At 41.0% G+C, this 17,848-nt stretch overlaps 2 protein-coding genes across 2 annotated transcripts in view; both read left to right on the top strand.

Moving 5' to 3' along the window:
• Window positions 1-15,818, top strand: part of LOC135771847 (ribonuclease inhibitor-like) — a 19,437-nt gene extending 3,619 nt beyond the window's left edge. The window contains exons 3-4 of the mRNA XM_065282225.2: window positions 13,241-13,338; window positions 15,700-15,818. Of these exons, the coding sequence (XP_065138297.1) occupies window positions 13,241-13,298 (58 nt within the window). The 3' untranslated portion in view covers window positions 13,299-13,338; window positions 15,700-15,818. The remainder of the gene's footprint in view (window positions 1-13,240; window positions 13,339-15,699) is intronic.
• The window catches only part of LOC135771878 (uncharacterized), a 138,125-nt gene that overhangs the window by 65,302 nt on the left and 54,975 nt on the right, over window positions 1-17,848 (top strand). The gene's annotated exons all lie outside the window — the stretch shown is intronic.

The raw sequence follows: 17,848 nt of genomic DNA, 5'->3' as shown, positions 1-17,848 counted from the left end.
CTCCTTATGCAGTTATTTTGGGCAGGGACCTACCAGTACTTGTTGACTTATTGCAAAGTCAGACAGATGTTGCTGAAGTCAGAGCAGTAACCAGGGCGAAGACAAGACAGGCAGAAAGGAATAAACAAGCTCTTAACGTGTTACCTTTTGCTAACCAGCCCAAAACAAAAAAGTCCAGACATGAGAAGAGGCAGGAGAAAGTTAAAGGAACAGTTGTGGTAGAACAACTTCCTCAACCTGACAGTATTGACTTCTTTGATATACCTCACAATATTGCTGAGTTGCAGAAACAGGATGTCACACTTAAGAGTCTATTTCAGAGAGCTACTACATTTACATTTACATTTACATTTAGTCATTTAGCAGACGCTTTTGTCCAAAGCGACTTACAAGTGAGGTAAACAATAGAAGCAATTATGGCAACATAAGAACAGCAATACATAAGTGCACTGGAAATAGTCTCATCAAGTCCAACACAATATACATAGCCAAGGGTATGTTAGTAGTTTTTTTTTTTTTTTTTTTTTTTTAGATAAAGAGGAAGGTAGATAGAGAAAGAGATAAAGAGAAGGGTAACTAAATAAAGATAGTAAATCTGTAATTAGGAAGTTAGGTAATGGTGGAAGAGATGGGTTTTTAGCCGAGTCTTAAAGACAGCTACAGTGTCAGCTGATCGTGTCACGACCGGCAGATCATTCCACAGTTGTGGGACAGTTCCTGAGAAGGTACGCGTTCGTGTTTTCTTCCCTTTTTGAGATGGTACCACAAGTCGTCGCTCGGTGGCAGAGCGCAGTGATCGAGAGGGTACATAAGGCTCTATAAGCAAGCGAAGGTAAGGGGGTGGTGACCCAGTGGTGGTTTTAAAGGCCAGGAGCAGAGCCTTAAATTTGATGCGGGCTGCTATAGGAAGCCAGTGTAACTTGACAAAGAGAGGAGTGACGTGCGCCCTCTTTGGCTCATTGAAGACCACTCTTGCCGCTGCGTTCTGAATCATCTGTAAGGGTTTGGTCATGCAGGCTGGAAGTCCTGCCAGTAGCGCATTGCAGTAGTCCAGCCTGGACAGGACAAGAGCTTGGACCAGGACCTGCGTAGCATGCTCATCTAGGAAAGGTCTAATTTTCCTAATATTGTAGAGGATGAATCTACAAGAGCGAGCGGTGCTGGCAACATGCTCCGTGAAGCTAAGCCGATCATCAATGACCACTCCCAGGTTTTTGGCCGTCTTGGAAGGCGTGATGGTCGAGGAACCTAGCTGAATGGAAAAGTTGTGCTGAATCTTTGGTTCGGATGATATGACAAGCAGTTCTGTCTTCGCAAGGTTAAGCTGGAGATGGTGATCCTTCATCCAGAGTGAGATGTCCTTCAGGCATGCCGAGATGCGGGCAGAAACCGTAGGATCATCAGGGTGGAACGACAAGTGGAGTTGAGTGTCGTCTGCATAGCAGTGGTAGGAAAAGCCATGTTTCCGAATGACAGAGCCCAGGGATGTCATGTATATCGAAAAGAGCAGCGGTCCAAGCACATAGCCTTGAGGGACCCCGGTATCTAGACGTTGGGGTTCGGAGACGTCACCTCTCCAGGATACCCGAAATGACCTATCTGAGAGGTACGACTTGAACCATAAAAGCGCTGTGTCAGTGACACCCATAGACATGAGAGTCGACTGGAGGATGCGGTGATTGACGGTGTCAAAAGCTGCAGATAGATCCAGTAAGATCAGCACAGATGATTTGGAGGCTGCCCTTGCCTGCCTTAGGGCCTCAATGACTGATAGCAGCGCAGTCTCAGTGGAGTGACCACTTTTGAATCCAGACTGATTGCTATCCAGGAGGTTATTTTGTGTGAAGAAAGTGGAGAGCTGGTTGAACACAATGCGTTCAAGAGTCTTGGAAATGAAGGGAAGAAGAGAAACGGGTCTGTAGTTCTCTAGCATAGCAGGATTGAGAGTGGGTTTCTTCAGCAACGGGGTTATCCGGGCCCCTTTAAATGCTACAGGGAAGGTGCCAGTGGAAAGGGATGAATTGATAATGTGAGTGAGAGCAGGGATAACAGACGGAGAGATGGCCTGGAGGAGATGGGTGGGTATGGGATCTAGCGGGCAGGTAGTCGGATGATTAGAAGCCAAGACCTTGGAAACATCTGCTTCGGATAGGAGAGAGAAGGAGGGAAGGGAGCATGTCTCAGGGATTTGAGAATGCGCAAGAAGCGGCGGCTCGGAGAACTGACTGCTAATAGTTTTCGTTTTCTTCACAAAGAAGGAAGCAAAATCATCAGCCGTTAGGTCGGATGAAGGTGGAGGGGCAGGGGGACAAAGAAGGGTAGAGAAGGTCTTGAAGAGAGTGTGAGAGTCAGGTGAGTTGTTAATCTTTGAATGGTAGTATAGGGTCTTTGCAGAGGAGACGTCCTTGGAGAAGGAGGCAAGAAGAGACTGATAGAGGCAGAGATCAGAAGGATCATTCGATCTGCGCCACTTCCTCTCTGTAGCCCTGAGTGTGGAGCGATGCTCACGGAGAACCTCAGTTAGCCAAGGAGCAGAAGGTGTGACCCGGGCCGGTCCAGATGTCAGAGGGCATAATGTGTCTAAGCAGGATGTAAGAGTGGAACAAAGTGTGTCAGTGGCATTGTCAGTATCTAACAGAGAGAGTTGGCTGGGAGCGGGCAGCGTGGAAACAATCGCAGAGGATAAGCGGGAGGGAGAGAGCGTGCGCAGGTTGCGCCTGAACGTGACCAATGGGGGATCGTATGTAGCGACAGGGGGAGTCAGGTCGAGGTCGAGAGTAATTAGGAAGTGATCAGATGTGTGAAGTGGGGTGACCTGGGTGTGGTAGGTGGAACAACAGCGTGTGTAGATAAGATCTAAAAGATTACCAGACCTGTGTGTTGGTGAAGTAGGGACTCGCTTGAGGTCAAACGACGCAGTCAGGGTGTTGAAGTCAGCTGCCTGTGGTTTCTCCAGGTGGATATTGAAGTCACCAAGTACTACTAAAGGAGTACCATCCTCAGGGAATGAAGACAGAAGTACGTCTAACTCCTCCAAGAAGTGTCCAAGTTGACCTGGGGGGCGATAGATAACTAAAAAATGCATTTTAGTAGGGTGGATGATAGTAACAATATGCGATTCGAAAGAGTTGCTGTCACATGAGGGGGTTTGCTGTTGGAATTTCCAGTCCTTTGGGATGAGCAGACCAGTTCCTCCACCCCTTCCTGTTGTGCGAGGACTGTGTGAGAAAGTGTAGTTGTTGGAGAGGGCAGCCGGAGTGGCCGTGTCCTCTGGTTTAATCCATGTCTCAGTAAGTGCTAAAACAGAAAGGCCAGAATGTGAGGCAATGGCAGTAATGAAATCTGCTTTGTTGACAGCAGATTGGCAGTTCCATAAGCCAATGGGAAGAGAGAGTGAGGCAATAGTGGAAGGTGGGAGAGTGCGGAGGTTATTAATATTTCTCCCACGGCGACGTGATACAACAGATTTACGAGTTGTAATGACAGTAGAGATTTGAAAGCACATAGTAAAATTATGAGAATAGGAAATGTACAAGAGAGGAAAAAGAGTGCTATATAGATAAATAGAAAAAGTTAGTACAAAAAGTGCAATACTTAAGTGCCCAGTCGGTGTCCCTGCTCGGTGGAGTCGCGCAGGTAGAGTCGATGGTCTTTACACTCTTCGGTCTTCACACGACGAGGGCTGCACACGACCGCTGCCGCGGTGGACTGACTGCTTTTATAAGTGCTTCAAATGTGGGCTGAAACTCAGCAGGCCACGCCCGAAAACAATCAACAACACGTTAATGGCCGAAACTACTACTGTATTTACTGTAATACACTAAAGCACGCGAGGACACACGAGAACAAACTCGGATTGCAGCACGTGAGACAAAGGTTAACAAGAGAGCGTTTCTTAGCAACGACACTGCGCTAAAACTTCACAAGTCTAAAAACAAATACACTTACACGTTTCTGTGGACTCCTGTTGATAACTGCTTCACCTGAAGACTGAACTGTTTACTGCTGTTTAAATACTCTCCTGGCGTTGGCCACGCCCGAAAACAATCAACAACACGTTAATGGCCGAAACTACTACTGTATTTACTGTAATACACTAAAGCACGCGAGGACACACGAGAACAAACGCGGATTGCAGCACGTGAGACAAAGGTAAACAAGAGAGCGTTTCTTAGCAACGACACTGCGCTAAAACTTCACAAGTCTAAAAACAAATACACTTACACGTTTCTGTGGACTCCTGTTGATAACTGCTTCACCTGAAGACTGAACTGTTAACTGCTGTTTAAATACTCTCCTGGCGTTGGCCACGCCCGAAAACAATCAACAACACGTTAATGGCCGAAACTACTACTGTATTTACTGTAATACACTAAAGCACGCGAGGACACGCGAGAACAAACGCGGATTGCAGTACGTGAGACAAAGGTAAACAAGAGAGCGTTTCTTAGCAACGACACTGCGCTAAAACTTCACAAGTCTAAAATCAAATACACTTACACGTTTCTGTGGACTCCTGTTGATAACTGCTTCACCTGAAGACTGAACTGTTTACTGCTGTTTAAATACTCTCCTGGCGTTGGCCACGCCCGAAAACAATCAACAACACGTTAATGGCCGAAACTACTACTGTATTTACTGTAATACACTAAAGCATGCGAGGACACGCGAGAACAAACGCGGATTGCAGCACGTGAGACAAAGGTAAACAAGAGAGCGTTTCTTAGCAACGACACTGCGCTAAAACTTCACAAGTCTAAAATCAAATACACTTACACGTTTCTGTGGACTCCTGTTGATAACTGCTTCACCTGAAGACTGAACTGTTTACTGCTGTTTAAATACTCTCCTGGCGTTGGCCACGCCCGAAAACAATCAACAACACGTTAATGGCCGAAACTACTACTGTATTTACTGTAATACACTAAAGCACGCGAGGACACGCGAGAACAAACGCGGATTGCAGCACGTGAGACAAAGGTAAACAAGAGAGCGTTTCTTAGCAACGACACTGCGCTAAAACTTCACAAGTCTAAAATCAAATACACTTACACGTTTCTGTGGACTCCTGTTGATAACTGCTACTACCTCGGACATAGGAAAATTTCAGGACAGGGATCACTTTATAGTCAAAAGGGATATGTTGTATCGTAAAACCGATGATGGTGACCAGCTAGTGATCCCCCTGTCATTGAGAGCTAAAGTGTTGCAAATAGGGCACTCCATTCCTTGGGCAGGGCACTTAGGCCAACAAAAAACCTTAGCAAGAATTGCAAGTAGATTTTATTGGCCTCGTTTGTACATGGATGTGATTGATTTTTGTAAGTCCTGTTCAGAATGCCAGTTAACAGCCCCAGTCAAGAAAGGGGATAGAGCACCCCTGGTTAGTTCAGTGTTTCCGCTATATACATTCTACCGTGGCGGTCCGCCACGCCTAAAACATCCCCGCCACGCCTTCGGTTGTGGATAGAAGGGATACAGCAAACGAAATCTTGCCGGATGAGCACTGTTTTATCCTAATCCTTCACCCAAACCCAACTCTGAACACAAACTTTCACACTATTGTAGGATGTATTTGTATCTCATCTAGCCAGAGCTGCTATTTTCATCCTAATAATCCTACCTCCAAATCTAATCATTAACTTTTCTGCATTTGCTGTATCCCTTCTAGACAAAACCCACGGCGGCAGCTCGCAAAATAAAGAGCCCTGTCAGACTGGCTGTCTTTAAAAATAAATAAATTCCTTTATGGATTCGCGTTGTAAACTCATTTATAAATAAATCGCCTAAAATATAAAAATTTCCCCCATGGGTTTAGTTTCAGGCACAAATAGATTTAAATCAACAGATGATGATTGGGCTACGTCTCTGTTTTGAGAAATAATAATAAAATAAATAAGCCTACACGAAATATGTTACACTTAAATAATTATCAGATTGACAAAACGAATAAATTTAAAGTATATGAGTTTCTGTTCATTTTTGTGACGCGCTATAAAACCAAAGCAGCAGAAAGCACGTCATGTTTTTGATGATTTTAAATAAGCACAAGGTTTTCTCCTTGTTGTGAGTTTACACAAATAAAAATACAACATTTACAGTTTATTTTGTTTTACTTTTATCTGTATGACAATAAATTTAGGGTAATTTAAGGCGCAAGGTCATGTTCACCGGCACATATACCGACGCAGCGCAGGGCTGCGAGAAATGACATAATTACTAAAAAGACATAAAAACTTTCGATTTAACATATTACGAGTTTTTTGGACATTCATTTGTAATCACTGTACTCATATTATCAACTTATCAGGCCATTAGTTATTCAGAATATATGCTATAAGCGCAGCGCTCTGCTGACCGCTCAGCTGTCAATCTTCTGCGCTCGAGTGCTTCAGATCGACACTCACAAAGTTTCACATTTAATGACAAGATATTTGTCCAAAAACAAATAGCTAAATACTGAATACTACTCATATGGGACTGTAAGACATAGTCGAATCTGTTTGGAAGGAAACTTACATTATTCCCGTGGGAAGAGAAGAACGTTGGTAATAAAAACTTGAGGCAGACGGTGAGACTGTTTTATCTGTTTCAGACAGCAGGGTCGGGGTACCCGTGGGTGAAACGCATAATATTTGAGGTAACCGGTGTAATAATATTGACGTGTCTTTTGCATTGTAGATGCAGGTCGGGACTGCAAGAGTTAACTGCGGGTCTAACATCCAACACCAAAATTCGACTCGATTCCGATAGGTAGCAGTTTTTAAATGGCCCTGTGCTTATTTGCGTTTAAGATCTGTCTGAAGACCGTTAAAGGCTTATATTTAACTGCGCTATTTGCGGTGTGACCGGGTCGGGGTCTTTATGTCAAACAGGCAGGGTGTGGAATAAAATTGCTGCTGATGTCGGGTGTTCTGTCCATCACAGCGGTGCGGATTATCAAACAGGACTGTGCGTGACTTTGCTACAGCTCTGTAACGCTAAACACAAGCACGAACTTGCACACTGCATTAAAACTACAATAAAAAAAGATCCGTAAAACGTATTTTTTATGAAAATACAATTTAGATCAAACATAGAAAAGCAATATGCTATAAATATAAGGAAAAGTAAATGGCATCAAAATTATAAAAAAATACATGTAGTTTACTGTAGCCTATATTCTACATTAAAAAATAATGTACATTTATAATCATCATGGGCGCCCCCTGCCGCCACAGCTGGAAAAAATCCTAGAGGAAACACTGTAGTTTACACATTGATGTACCATTCACTAGAGTTGCTATGGATATTGTGGGACCTTTAGAGAGGAGTAAATCAGGGAACCGTTATATCTTGGTGGTGTGAGATTATGCTACTAGGTATCCCGAGGCATTCCCCCTCAAAAAGGTAAAGACCAGGCAAATTGTCAATGCTCTAGTGCAGTTGTTTTCTCGGGTGGGGATACCCACTGAGGTTCTTACAGATCAAGGTACAAATTTTACCTCCAGGCAGATCAGGGAAGTCTATTCAATGCTAGGGATTCAGGCCATAAAAACCACCCCGTACCACCCCCAGACTGATGGGATGGTTGAGAGATTCAACCAGACCTTAAAAGCAATGCTTCGGAAGTTTGTCTCAAAGACCGGCTCAGACTGGGATTAATGGTTGCCATATCTGCTTTTTGCCTATCGAGAGGTTCCACAAGCCTCAACAGGCTATTCCCCCTTTGAATTACTCTATGGCCGCCAGGTACGAGGACCACTGGACATTTTGAAGGAGGCCTGGGAGGGAGACATACCTAAAGAACGGACTAACATTGTCTCTTATGTCCTAAAGATGAGAGAAAAGATGGACACTATGGCAGAGCTTGTTCACACTAACATGGCCAATGCCCAGAAGCGGCAAAAAGCATGGTATGACCAGTCTTCACGGAAGAGAACTCTGAGTGTGGGCCAAAAAGTGCTACTGCTTCTCCCAACTTTGGACAGTGGTCTACTTGCCAAGTGGCAGGGCCCCTACGAGATACTGAGGAAGATAAGTCCTACAAATTATGAGATCCATTTGCCAGATCGACGAAAGAAGAAGCAAGTCTTTCATATCAACCTTTTAAGACCCTGGCAGGACAGACCAGAGCCGTTGTCAGACCAGCTGCTTGCACGGAAGGTGGAGGAAGAGGAAGAGTCTATTGAGCAATACTTCCCAACAGTCAAGGATTCCATGGTCCTTCCAGAGCTTGGACATCTAACATCAGAGCAGCAGAAGAACCTACGATCTTTGATTCCAGAGAGTCTTTTCAACGAGAGGCCAGGCAGAACTGAGGTAATGAAACATGATATCCGACTCCTATCACCAGGTCCAGTACGACAGACATGTTGCAGGATTCCTGCAAGGCTTATCTCAGACTTGAAGAAGGAAGTTGAGACAATGTTGGAAATGGGTATAATGGACTCTATGCACGGCGGTGCTTGACGTATTTCCGGTGAAATCTCAGGATGCTGGACTACTTCCGCCAGTCATAGAGCTCAATGATATTCAGGAACGTTGGTTGCGAAAATAGCCAAAATAACACTGCAAATTTTGTTGATGGTTGTTTAATTTACATAGAAATAACTTACACTTCACATTTAATACCATAATGACATTTAAACGTATGAAAGTATATTTTTATAGACGGGAGAACCGAACTTCTAGCCACCACTGGTGTGTGTCATAGTGTTTACAGCATTAGACTCAAGCATGACAACTTCTTCACTGCTACCCTGTATCTGCATTAACACTAGTTTTAGAAAGAAATTGCACTGATAACAGTGCTATTCATCTGTTGTTGATATACTTATGAATTTTGTATAATTGTTATCATCAGTACTAGCGAAGATAACATCTGTGGTTATACAAGCAAAATGTTAGAACAGTAAAAAACGTGTATTTTGCGCATTTATGCTTTATTAATAACAAATGCAAAAGACAAATAGAAAATTAATATCAATGACAACAAGAATAACTTCAGAGAAAAATAAAACACACACACAACAAACTAAATACACGGGGTATTAAAATAAACAAACAGCACAAGAAATAAACAAATAATGGAATAGATTTCTTAAATGGACTTTACCATAGTCAATAGTTCTTTTTGCGTTGTTATTTATATCCTATAAAGTTCCAAGATATGACTCAAAAATATCCAAGTAAAAATGTTTTGACAATCGACGTGAATATACAAAAAAAAGGTATTAAACGTCACATTTAATATAAGTCCTGCTGCAGTTCGTGTTGCTTTTTCCTCATATAGCAGTGAGATTTCATTTACGTCTTTTAATTTACCTGACACTTTAAGATAACATTACAAAGACATTAATCCTGAATCATAAAAACAGCACAATGTAAGCTCTGCTAGTATGATGAACATATCATAATGATTACAGAGATAAGACGACTTGCAACCTTTCTCGAGTTTGCACATCTGGACAATTCTTCAAACATCACAGGTTGTAAATTTGGGTAAATCCAGCAAACAACGAGTAAATTTAGCGATTCTGCCGTCACTCCGCTTTAAATCTCCCGTACCGGAAACTGAAGAGCAGCCTTGAGTCAAACGCGGAAGTTAAGCGTGCATAGAGTCCATTGAGCCTTCCAGGAGTGAATGGTGCAGTCCTGTTGTCCTGGTGCCGAAAAAGGATGGTACCCTTAGATTTTGCATAGACTTTTCTAAGTTGAATTCCATCTCTGCCTTTGACCCGTATCCCATGCCTAGGGTTGATGAACTAGTGGAACGCCTTGGGAAGGCCAAATATCTGAGCACACTAGACTTATGTAAGGGATATTGGCAGATTCCCTTAGCTGACAGTGTTAAGGAGCTAACTAGGGCTGAAACGATTAATCGAGTTACTTGATTTACTCGATTCAAAAAATTCCTCGAGGCAAAAATTCTGCCTCGAAGCCTCATTAAATTCCTATGACGCGCACTACACGCGCCGAGATCTGATTCACACGGACCGTTGTTCAATGTTCAGGAAGCACATCATAGCGCGTGGTACATTTTGAATTTAGTTGGCGCGATGGCGGAGCGAATATGTCCATAAACGGCAGAGAGAGACTGTCTAAAGTTTGGGATCATTACATTCAGCATCTGAACTGAAAACATCCACTGTTGTTTCACCAAGCGTCGATGAAACAAGGTAACGTAGCTTCCGCTGATTTTAATCCCATACTGTATTTGTAGCGATGTCGTTATGCGGTTTGACTAGATATGATGTTTAGCTTTGATGTTTTTAAGTAGTAAACGTATTCACGTTCAATTGCAGGACAGTATAGATTAAAAAAGAACCCCTTGACACACACACATGCACTACAGGTGTGTGTACCAAAAAACGGCACCACAGTGCAATCATATATGGGCAACTTGTAATCTGACATATTTTGTTCAATAATAATAATAATCTCTGTTATTGGAGTTTAGGATAAGGAAGTTATTCTCTCTCACGCGAGTCAGACCGATCGCGCAATGCATCACATATGCTTAAACTTTTATGTAGCCACACAACAATAATTTCAGCATGCACTCACTGTATACAGCGGGACGTGATGTTGTGATTTTTCGAACGGATTCTTAACCTAAAATGCACCGCAATGCAAGTGATGCAAACCAAATGCAGCGTTCTATTGAAAAGTAATGTATGTATTTCTGCAGTACCAAAATGCAATGAAGCAACTGAACGTCTGACTGGGGTGTCACTCTTCCTCACGCACAGAACGCGTGCACACACAAACACAAGTGCACGTCAGGGAACTACACTAACCTTTTCCACTGGTGGCGCTTGCGCTACCAACTTTTTCAGTTACTTGCGCAAAATATGATTTGGTCGCACATATTTTTTTCAAGTTATATTAAGGCGCTCTGGATAATAATGAACAATAATGAAACTGTATTGCATACAGATATGCTTTTTATTTTACTTGCCATCTTTTAAACCACATGCCGCCTTGTTTTCTTAAACGTTGCAGTGTTTCCCACAGATCTGAAATTTACTTGGTGGTGGTAGCCGGTGAAAAGGGCAATTATTACCCACTGACAAATAATGGTCTACTATACATGTGATGTAGAACTAATAATGTGTGACACAACACAATACTTTGATTCATTGAAAATTTATATTAATTTCACATTATATTTCATCAATCTAACCACCCCAAACTTTCTTTGCCATTAACAAAGCTGACACTGTTTGTCAAAGCACCACGAAAAGACTTACTGTTTTTGCACTGATATATGAAGCAATTAGACCCCTTTTATCAAACTCAATATAATACAATACTATGTATAGTATATTAATAGACAGTGCAGGTCTATAGATTATAAATGTGACTGATGTTATGACTGATGTTATAATGGTAATAATTTCTATTAGATAGGCACTTTTACTGCTTCTGCTCTATCTTTCTATTTCTCTCTTGCCGATTTAAAAAGCTTAATCCACTCATTATTTCAGATTTAAAAGTGTACTTGCTGTCCCGGGGACAGACTTTACATTGCTTTGCTCGTTCAGTGCAATTGGCTTGACATTAGCATTGCTTTTTGCTACAATCTCTGTCCAAACTTAATATGGATATGGTTTTAGAAAATATATGGTTAATTAATAATAAGATTATTAAAAAAATGTGAGAAAGAAAATGCAGCGCGTGGTCGTAACAAGAACCATCGCCATAGAAACCGGAGGCACGCTGAATCTGCATTAGAGCTTTAGCGCGGTAGCGCTCATGGACGTTTTCCGATCGACTCGGGTTATAAACACAACATTAATCAGACTTGGGACCCAAAGTAATTAAACTAGGACCTAACCGGACCCGACAAACCATTTAAAATATAAACACGGAACCATACGAGTCCGGAGTCCCGCGTCCTCAGTGAAGAAAGACCTCTGCTCAAGTTCAGAAACAAGGAAGACACTGCGCTTGCGTCACGTCCCATCCAATTCATTGAGAAACAGCTGAGCACGCAAACGCACACTGATAGGGAGAGACACGACGTGCTTTCACGCAAAATGAAGCCAACGTGTTGATGGCTCAGAGCACGTTATAAAACATATTCTTAAAATCCACATTTCTGTTTTAATAAATGCTCATAGTAAATCATAGCATATTGTCTAAAACATTAGGTAGCACATTTGCGACCCATTAAAAATTAGGGTCGCAACGGCAGTTCAAAAGGTCGCATATGCGACCATTTTGGTCGCAGTGTAGCTCCCTGACGTGCGCGCATACACACAGGTTGTTACCATAGCAAATAGGCTCACCCCAGAAAAGATATATTATATGTTTAAAGCCTAATGGTAAATGCTGCAGGTGTAGAAATGTACATAAACCAGATATTTAACTTGATGTCAGGGCTAGATTACAGCATGAAACCTGTTGTGCATATTAATAAATTAAAGTGTTTAATTGTTGGCACTGGCACAAACACTAAATGGGTAAAAAATTGAAATAAATAGGCTTATTTCTTGGAGCCAAATACCTCTGGTTTTTTTAGAAATAAAAGCCAAATGCTTGAACATTTTACAGCCAAGTCATTTTCGTTATGCATTATTTGTTTTGGTTGTTTAAAAACACACAAAAAAATTATCCGATTAATCGATCGATTCAGTGCTAGATTAATCGATTACAAAAAGAATCGATAGCTGCAGCCCTAGAGCTAACTGCTTTCAGGGTCCCAAGTGGTCTCTTTCATTTTAGGGTCATGCCCTTTGGCCTTCATGGAGCTGCAGCAACTTTTCAGAGGACTATGGACCATGTACTAAGAGGTACAGAGGATTTTGCAGCAGCATATATTGATGTTGTTGTTTACAGCTCTTCATGGGAGGACCATTTGAAACACCTGGCTGCTGTGTTCTCCAAAATCCGTGATGCAGGATTGGTGGCTAATGCCACTAAATGCCATCTGGCAAAGCCGGAAGTGACTTACCTGGGGTATGTACTAGGGGGTGGAGTAATAAAACCCCAACTAGACAAAGTTGAGGCAGTGCGGTCATGTCCGCCTCCAAGGTGAGGTCCTTTTTGGGTCTGGTAGGTTGGTACAGGCGCTTTATTCACAATTTCTCTAGCAGAGCCGCTGTACTAACAGACCTCACCCGTAACAACAGCCCTCAGAAGGTTGTTTGGTCTTCTGAATGTGAAGCAGCTTTTCAGGATCTTAAAGACTGTTTGTGTCAGGACCCGGTGTTACAAAGCCCCAACTTTGAACTTCCCTTTTGTGTGCAAACAGATACCTCTGGGGTCGGGCTAGGAGCTGTACTGTTACAAGGCGACAGTGGAAACCGTAGGCCTGTGCAGTATATCAGTCGGAAGCTGTTTCCCCGCGAGGTAAACTATTCTACAATAGAGAAAGAAGCTCTAGCTATTAAGTGGGCCTTGGACACCTTGAAGTATTACCTCATTGGCAAGGACTTTATCCTAGAGACTGATCATCGGGCATTACAATGGCTTCATAGAATGAAAGACAGCAATGCCCGCATTACACGCTGGTATCTTTCGCTACAACCTTTTAAATTTCAAGTGAGGTATAATGTTGGAACCCAGAATGTGATTGCGGACTTTCTGTCCCGTCACTGTGATTAGTGACGGGCTTAAGGGGGGGGTATGTGATGACGGGTTGTATGTTGTCATCACTATCATTCTACCCATGGTGTAGAATCTCACATTATGTGTATTGATACCTGTCTTTTTAAATAATCATTAATCATTAACATTGGGTTCTGTGGGTTGTGTTTTATGTGCTTGTCTTAAATTCTATCTGAGCACATGCAGTGCACATATGCTATGTGTTGTTCATTAATAGGTGCACATATTATTGAGTAATGCTAAGCTGAGTACCTGTAATAGTTTCCAATAATGTATAATGAAACACACTGAAGCTATTTTGAGTTTAAACACAATTTATTACAAACAGAGTATATTAACAATGGCTATTGTATAGCATGTGGCATACTCACTACTTCCTGGTTTTGTGACTCCGCCTTAGGGAGATCCAAGCCTTCCTACCACCTCCCCTTGGCCTCACTCGGGGCACACTACGACACAAACCTGTATAAATGTCTTTGTTCTTATGACCACAAAGGTAGATATTTTGAGGAATGTTTGAAACCAAACCGATCTTAAGCACCATTCACTTTCATGGTATTATTTTTTCCTACTATGGAAGTCAGTGGGGCTTCTGATCGGTTTGGTTCATCAGAACAATGGTGGTCATGAGAACAAAGACATTTATTTAGGTTTGTAACAACATGAGAATGAGTACACGAGGACAACATTTTAATTTTTTGGGTGAACTATCTCTTTAATCCCGCTTTCAATGCTTACTTGTTCCTTGATTTAGTTTTTGCAGTAAGATGTTGCACTACAGTATGATTTTAAATAGTGATGCAACAATACACTTACTGTAGTTCACGGTTCAATACAATTTTCGGTTCTTGTCCACGGTTTTCAGTTCGGTATCGGTTCTGATGCCTTGGCCTATTAAAGTGTTTTTTACTTATTCTATGCTTAGGTAACAGGAACAGTGAGATGTTAAGAAGCAAAAATACTGTTTTAATTGCAGTTCTCTTTATTTTATGTAAATGCAAAAATCATCTTACACATTTCTAGTGTATTGATACAATAATGTAAGATATAATTAAATAAAGACATATAAAAATGATATCCTATTCAAACTGGGGAACATGTAAATTCATTACATAACATAAATTGGGCATTTTATATACCTGTACTTAGTCAATTCAACTTTACATTGTAAATGAAAGCTATATACCTTACTGCACTACAGTTAACGCCAACATCATGATGTCTGTGTAGAAACAAAAAATGCGTTCCTCAATCAAGATTACTGGTGGGATTTATTTTAGCATCATGCGAATTCTCCTCTTGAGTTGAACTTTTTCAACTTCCGCGGTAGACGTGTTTGAGGCAAATAACGCGCGTTTGCATCAATAACAAGCCCAATTTGCGTCATTCGCATTGCCCCATGTGAATTTGGATGCATTTTGAGGCTTCATTTTAGCAGCCTTCGAATTGGGACAGCCTTACTAGCCTTCAGTCGTGCTTTGTGACGCGATCGGTCTAATGTGGCGAATTTGCATCTTTACATTGATGTTGTATGTAATCTACACGCGCAAATAATGAATCCACACCTCAGATTTAAAAGACAGTCGTGCTGCTTCTTTTTGTTGTCAGACTGCGCAAATGAAATATGACACCAGCATTGCAAGCAGAGTTCAAGCAGAGTTAACGCAGCTAGCGCACAGTGACTAGATATCAACTCCGGCGCGGGCACGCACATTAACAAAAGTGAAGGGAATATAAAACTGACAGATTTGGATGGATAAACAGAAAAAAAACGCAATTCACATGCGCGTATTGGACCGTGGGGGTCGAACCGAACGGTTCAATATTATATGGGAGGAACAAATATTTTTCTCTACAAAGTGGAACCAGAAACAAGTTTGGGAACCACTGATTTATGTTTCTAAAAGAAGATAATACATTGTTTTTTATTTTTAACAAACATTGTTTATAAGTTTAATACAACAGGTGCACACTCACGTCCACATACACTGAATTATAGATGAAAGCAAAAATGATGTATAAACTAATAAGTAGATATCCATGTTAATATGATGTGTTTATTATGAACTGAGAGTAACCTGTGTGTATCATTGTTCTCTACAGGTTGTGTTTTTGTAATATCACAGATGAGGGTTGTGCTGCTCTGACTTCAGCTCTGACATCAAACCCATCACACCTGAGAGAACTGAATCTAACTGGGAACACAATCGGAGATTCAGGAGTGAAGCTGATCTCTGATGTACTGAAGAATCCTGACTGTAAACTGAAGATACTGGAGTAAGATCAAGTACTATTTGGCCATTCAGATTATGAGAACTTGCATGAATACATTACAATAAGTACTTAATAAATTTTGAATAATACTTAATAAATAAGAACTGAATAAATCTGCACAGATCTCATTCTGTATGACATCAATGTCAAAATGCAAGGGCAATAAGATGGCTACTTATTCTCAAGTGTGTAAAAATAGTTTGCAGCATACTTGCTGTCCCCCGCTTGCATGATCAGAATTAGTTAAATCTCTCATTTTGAATAAATGTGGTAACTGTGCATTTGTCAGATCAGTGTAACTTAGACTTTACCCAATAAACATTTAAAAGTGTCATTCTGCCGTTAAAGGTATAGTTCACACAAAAATGAAAATTCTGTCATCATGAACTCACTCTCATATTGTTACAAACCTGTATTAATTTTTTTGTTTTGATGACCACAAAGAAAGATATTTTGATTAATGTTTGAAACTAAACAGATCTTAAGCACCATTCACTTTCATGGTATTATTTTTTCCTACTATTGAAGTCAATGGGGCTTCTGATCGGTTTGGTTTCAAACATTCTTTAAAATATCTTCCTTTGTGTACAAAGAAATTTATACAGGTTTGTAACAACATGATGACAGAATGTTAGTTTTTGGGTGAAATATTCCTTTAATCCTTCTTCTTTAAATGCTTACTTGTAGGGCTGTCACTTTTGTGAAAAAATCATTTTCGATTTCTAATATATAAGTGTTCATTGAATCGATTGTAAAATCGATTTTCCATGTCTAAAAGACGTTTCCATTTTCAACGTCAAATAACGGACAAACGTAAAGAGAGCGCTGGAAACGCACAAGTAAGCAATATTTCTTATTTTTTGTCATTAAGTTTCGTGCAGAATAATAAAAAGCAACAGTAGTGCAACATTCTCGAAAAAAAATATGCAGAGTGGACTGCTGCCATAACATAAATGAAAAACATTACTGCAGGCTTCAAACCGGCTGCATTTATGATTTAGGCAATTCAAAAATTATTTTAAATAATGATTCAATCCATTTCAAACAACTGTTCAAAAATGAAACTTTAAATAGACTTACTTGAAGTTGAGAACAGGCTGTGTGTGTTTTTTTTTTTAAACGTAACAGACACTTAGGCGGCACCAGGCAGGCATAATGAAATGCGCAAAAAAGCTAGGGCCATTACAAATTATTGGTCAGGAAAACAAGTCGATCAACATTTTCGGGGTCCAGAGCGGTTTTTATTCACTATATGTCCATCTGTTGAGAAGACGCGCTCCGACCGCACTGATGTCCCAGGGAAACTCGGGTACTTCGTTGCCAGCTGCGCAAGGTGGGGGTATGGGTATGTCGTACTGCCAATCTTCCACCACAAAAGCGGTTCGCTGTCAGCTGGCAATGGTGGCTCATGTAAGGTCGCTTTCGTCGCTCTCTCGTGTTGCGCAGGTTTATTGACGTTGTCCTCCATTTTCTTTGAAAAACACTAGATGCAGCGATTGAAAGCGTGAAACTATAGGTGCGTAAAATTGCTGGGGATTTTCTGTCTAGCTTTCGCAACGCCTACTGCACTTTCGGAATTCTTTATTTTATTTTTCTGCTTGTTTGTGAGTTTTATTACGTCTATATTTTTTTATTGTTTAATTCTTTTAAAATTAATAGTGTACATATTTGGTTAAAATCGATTACCTATTTTCGTTTTCGAAACTTTTTTTGGTTGGTCCGATCGATTGTGCAATCGATTTTCGAACGAAAAGTGACAGCCCTACTTACTTGTTCCCTGATTTAGTTTTTGCAGAAAGATGTTGAACTACTGTATGAATTACAATATTGCAAATAAATATTGTAATAGTTTAAAGCAAAGGATGTATCTAAGAGTCTTTATATTGGTGTGTGGGAGGAACAAATGTTGTTCTCTACAAAAGTGGAACCAAAAACAAGTTTGCGAACCACTGATTTATATTTCTGAGATGATAATACA

Source organism: Paramisgurnus dabryanus, chromosome 8, assembly GCF_030506205.2.
Source record: "Paramisgurnus dabryanus chromosome 8, PD_genome_1.1, whole genome shotgun sequence".
Classification (NCBI taxonomy): Eukaryota; Metazoa; Chordata; class Actinopteri; order Cypriniformes; family Cobitidae; genus Paramisgurnus; species Paramisgurnus dabryanus.
The sequence above is the reverse complement of the archived record's forward strand: the minus strand, read 5'-3'. Positions and strand labels throughout refer to the sequence as shown.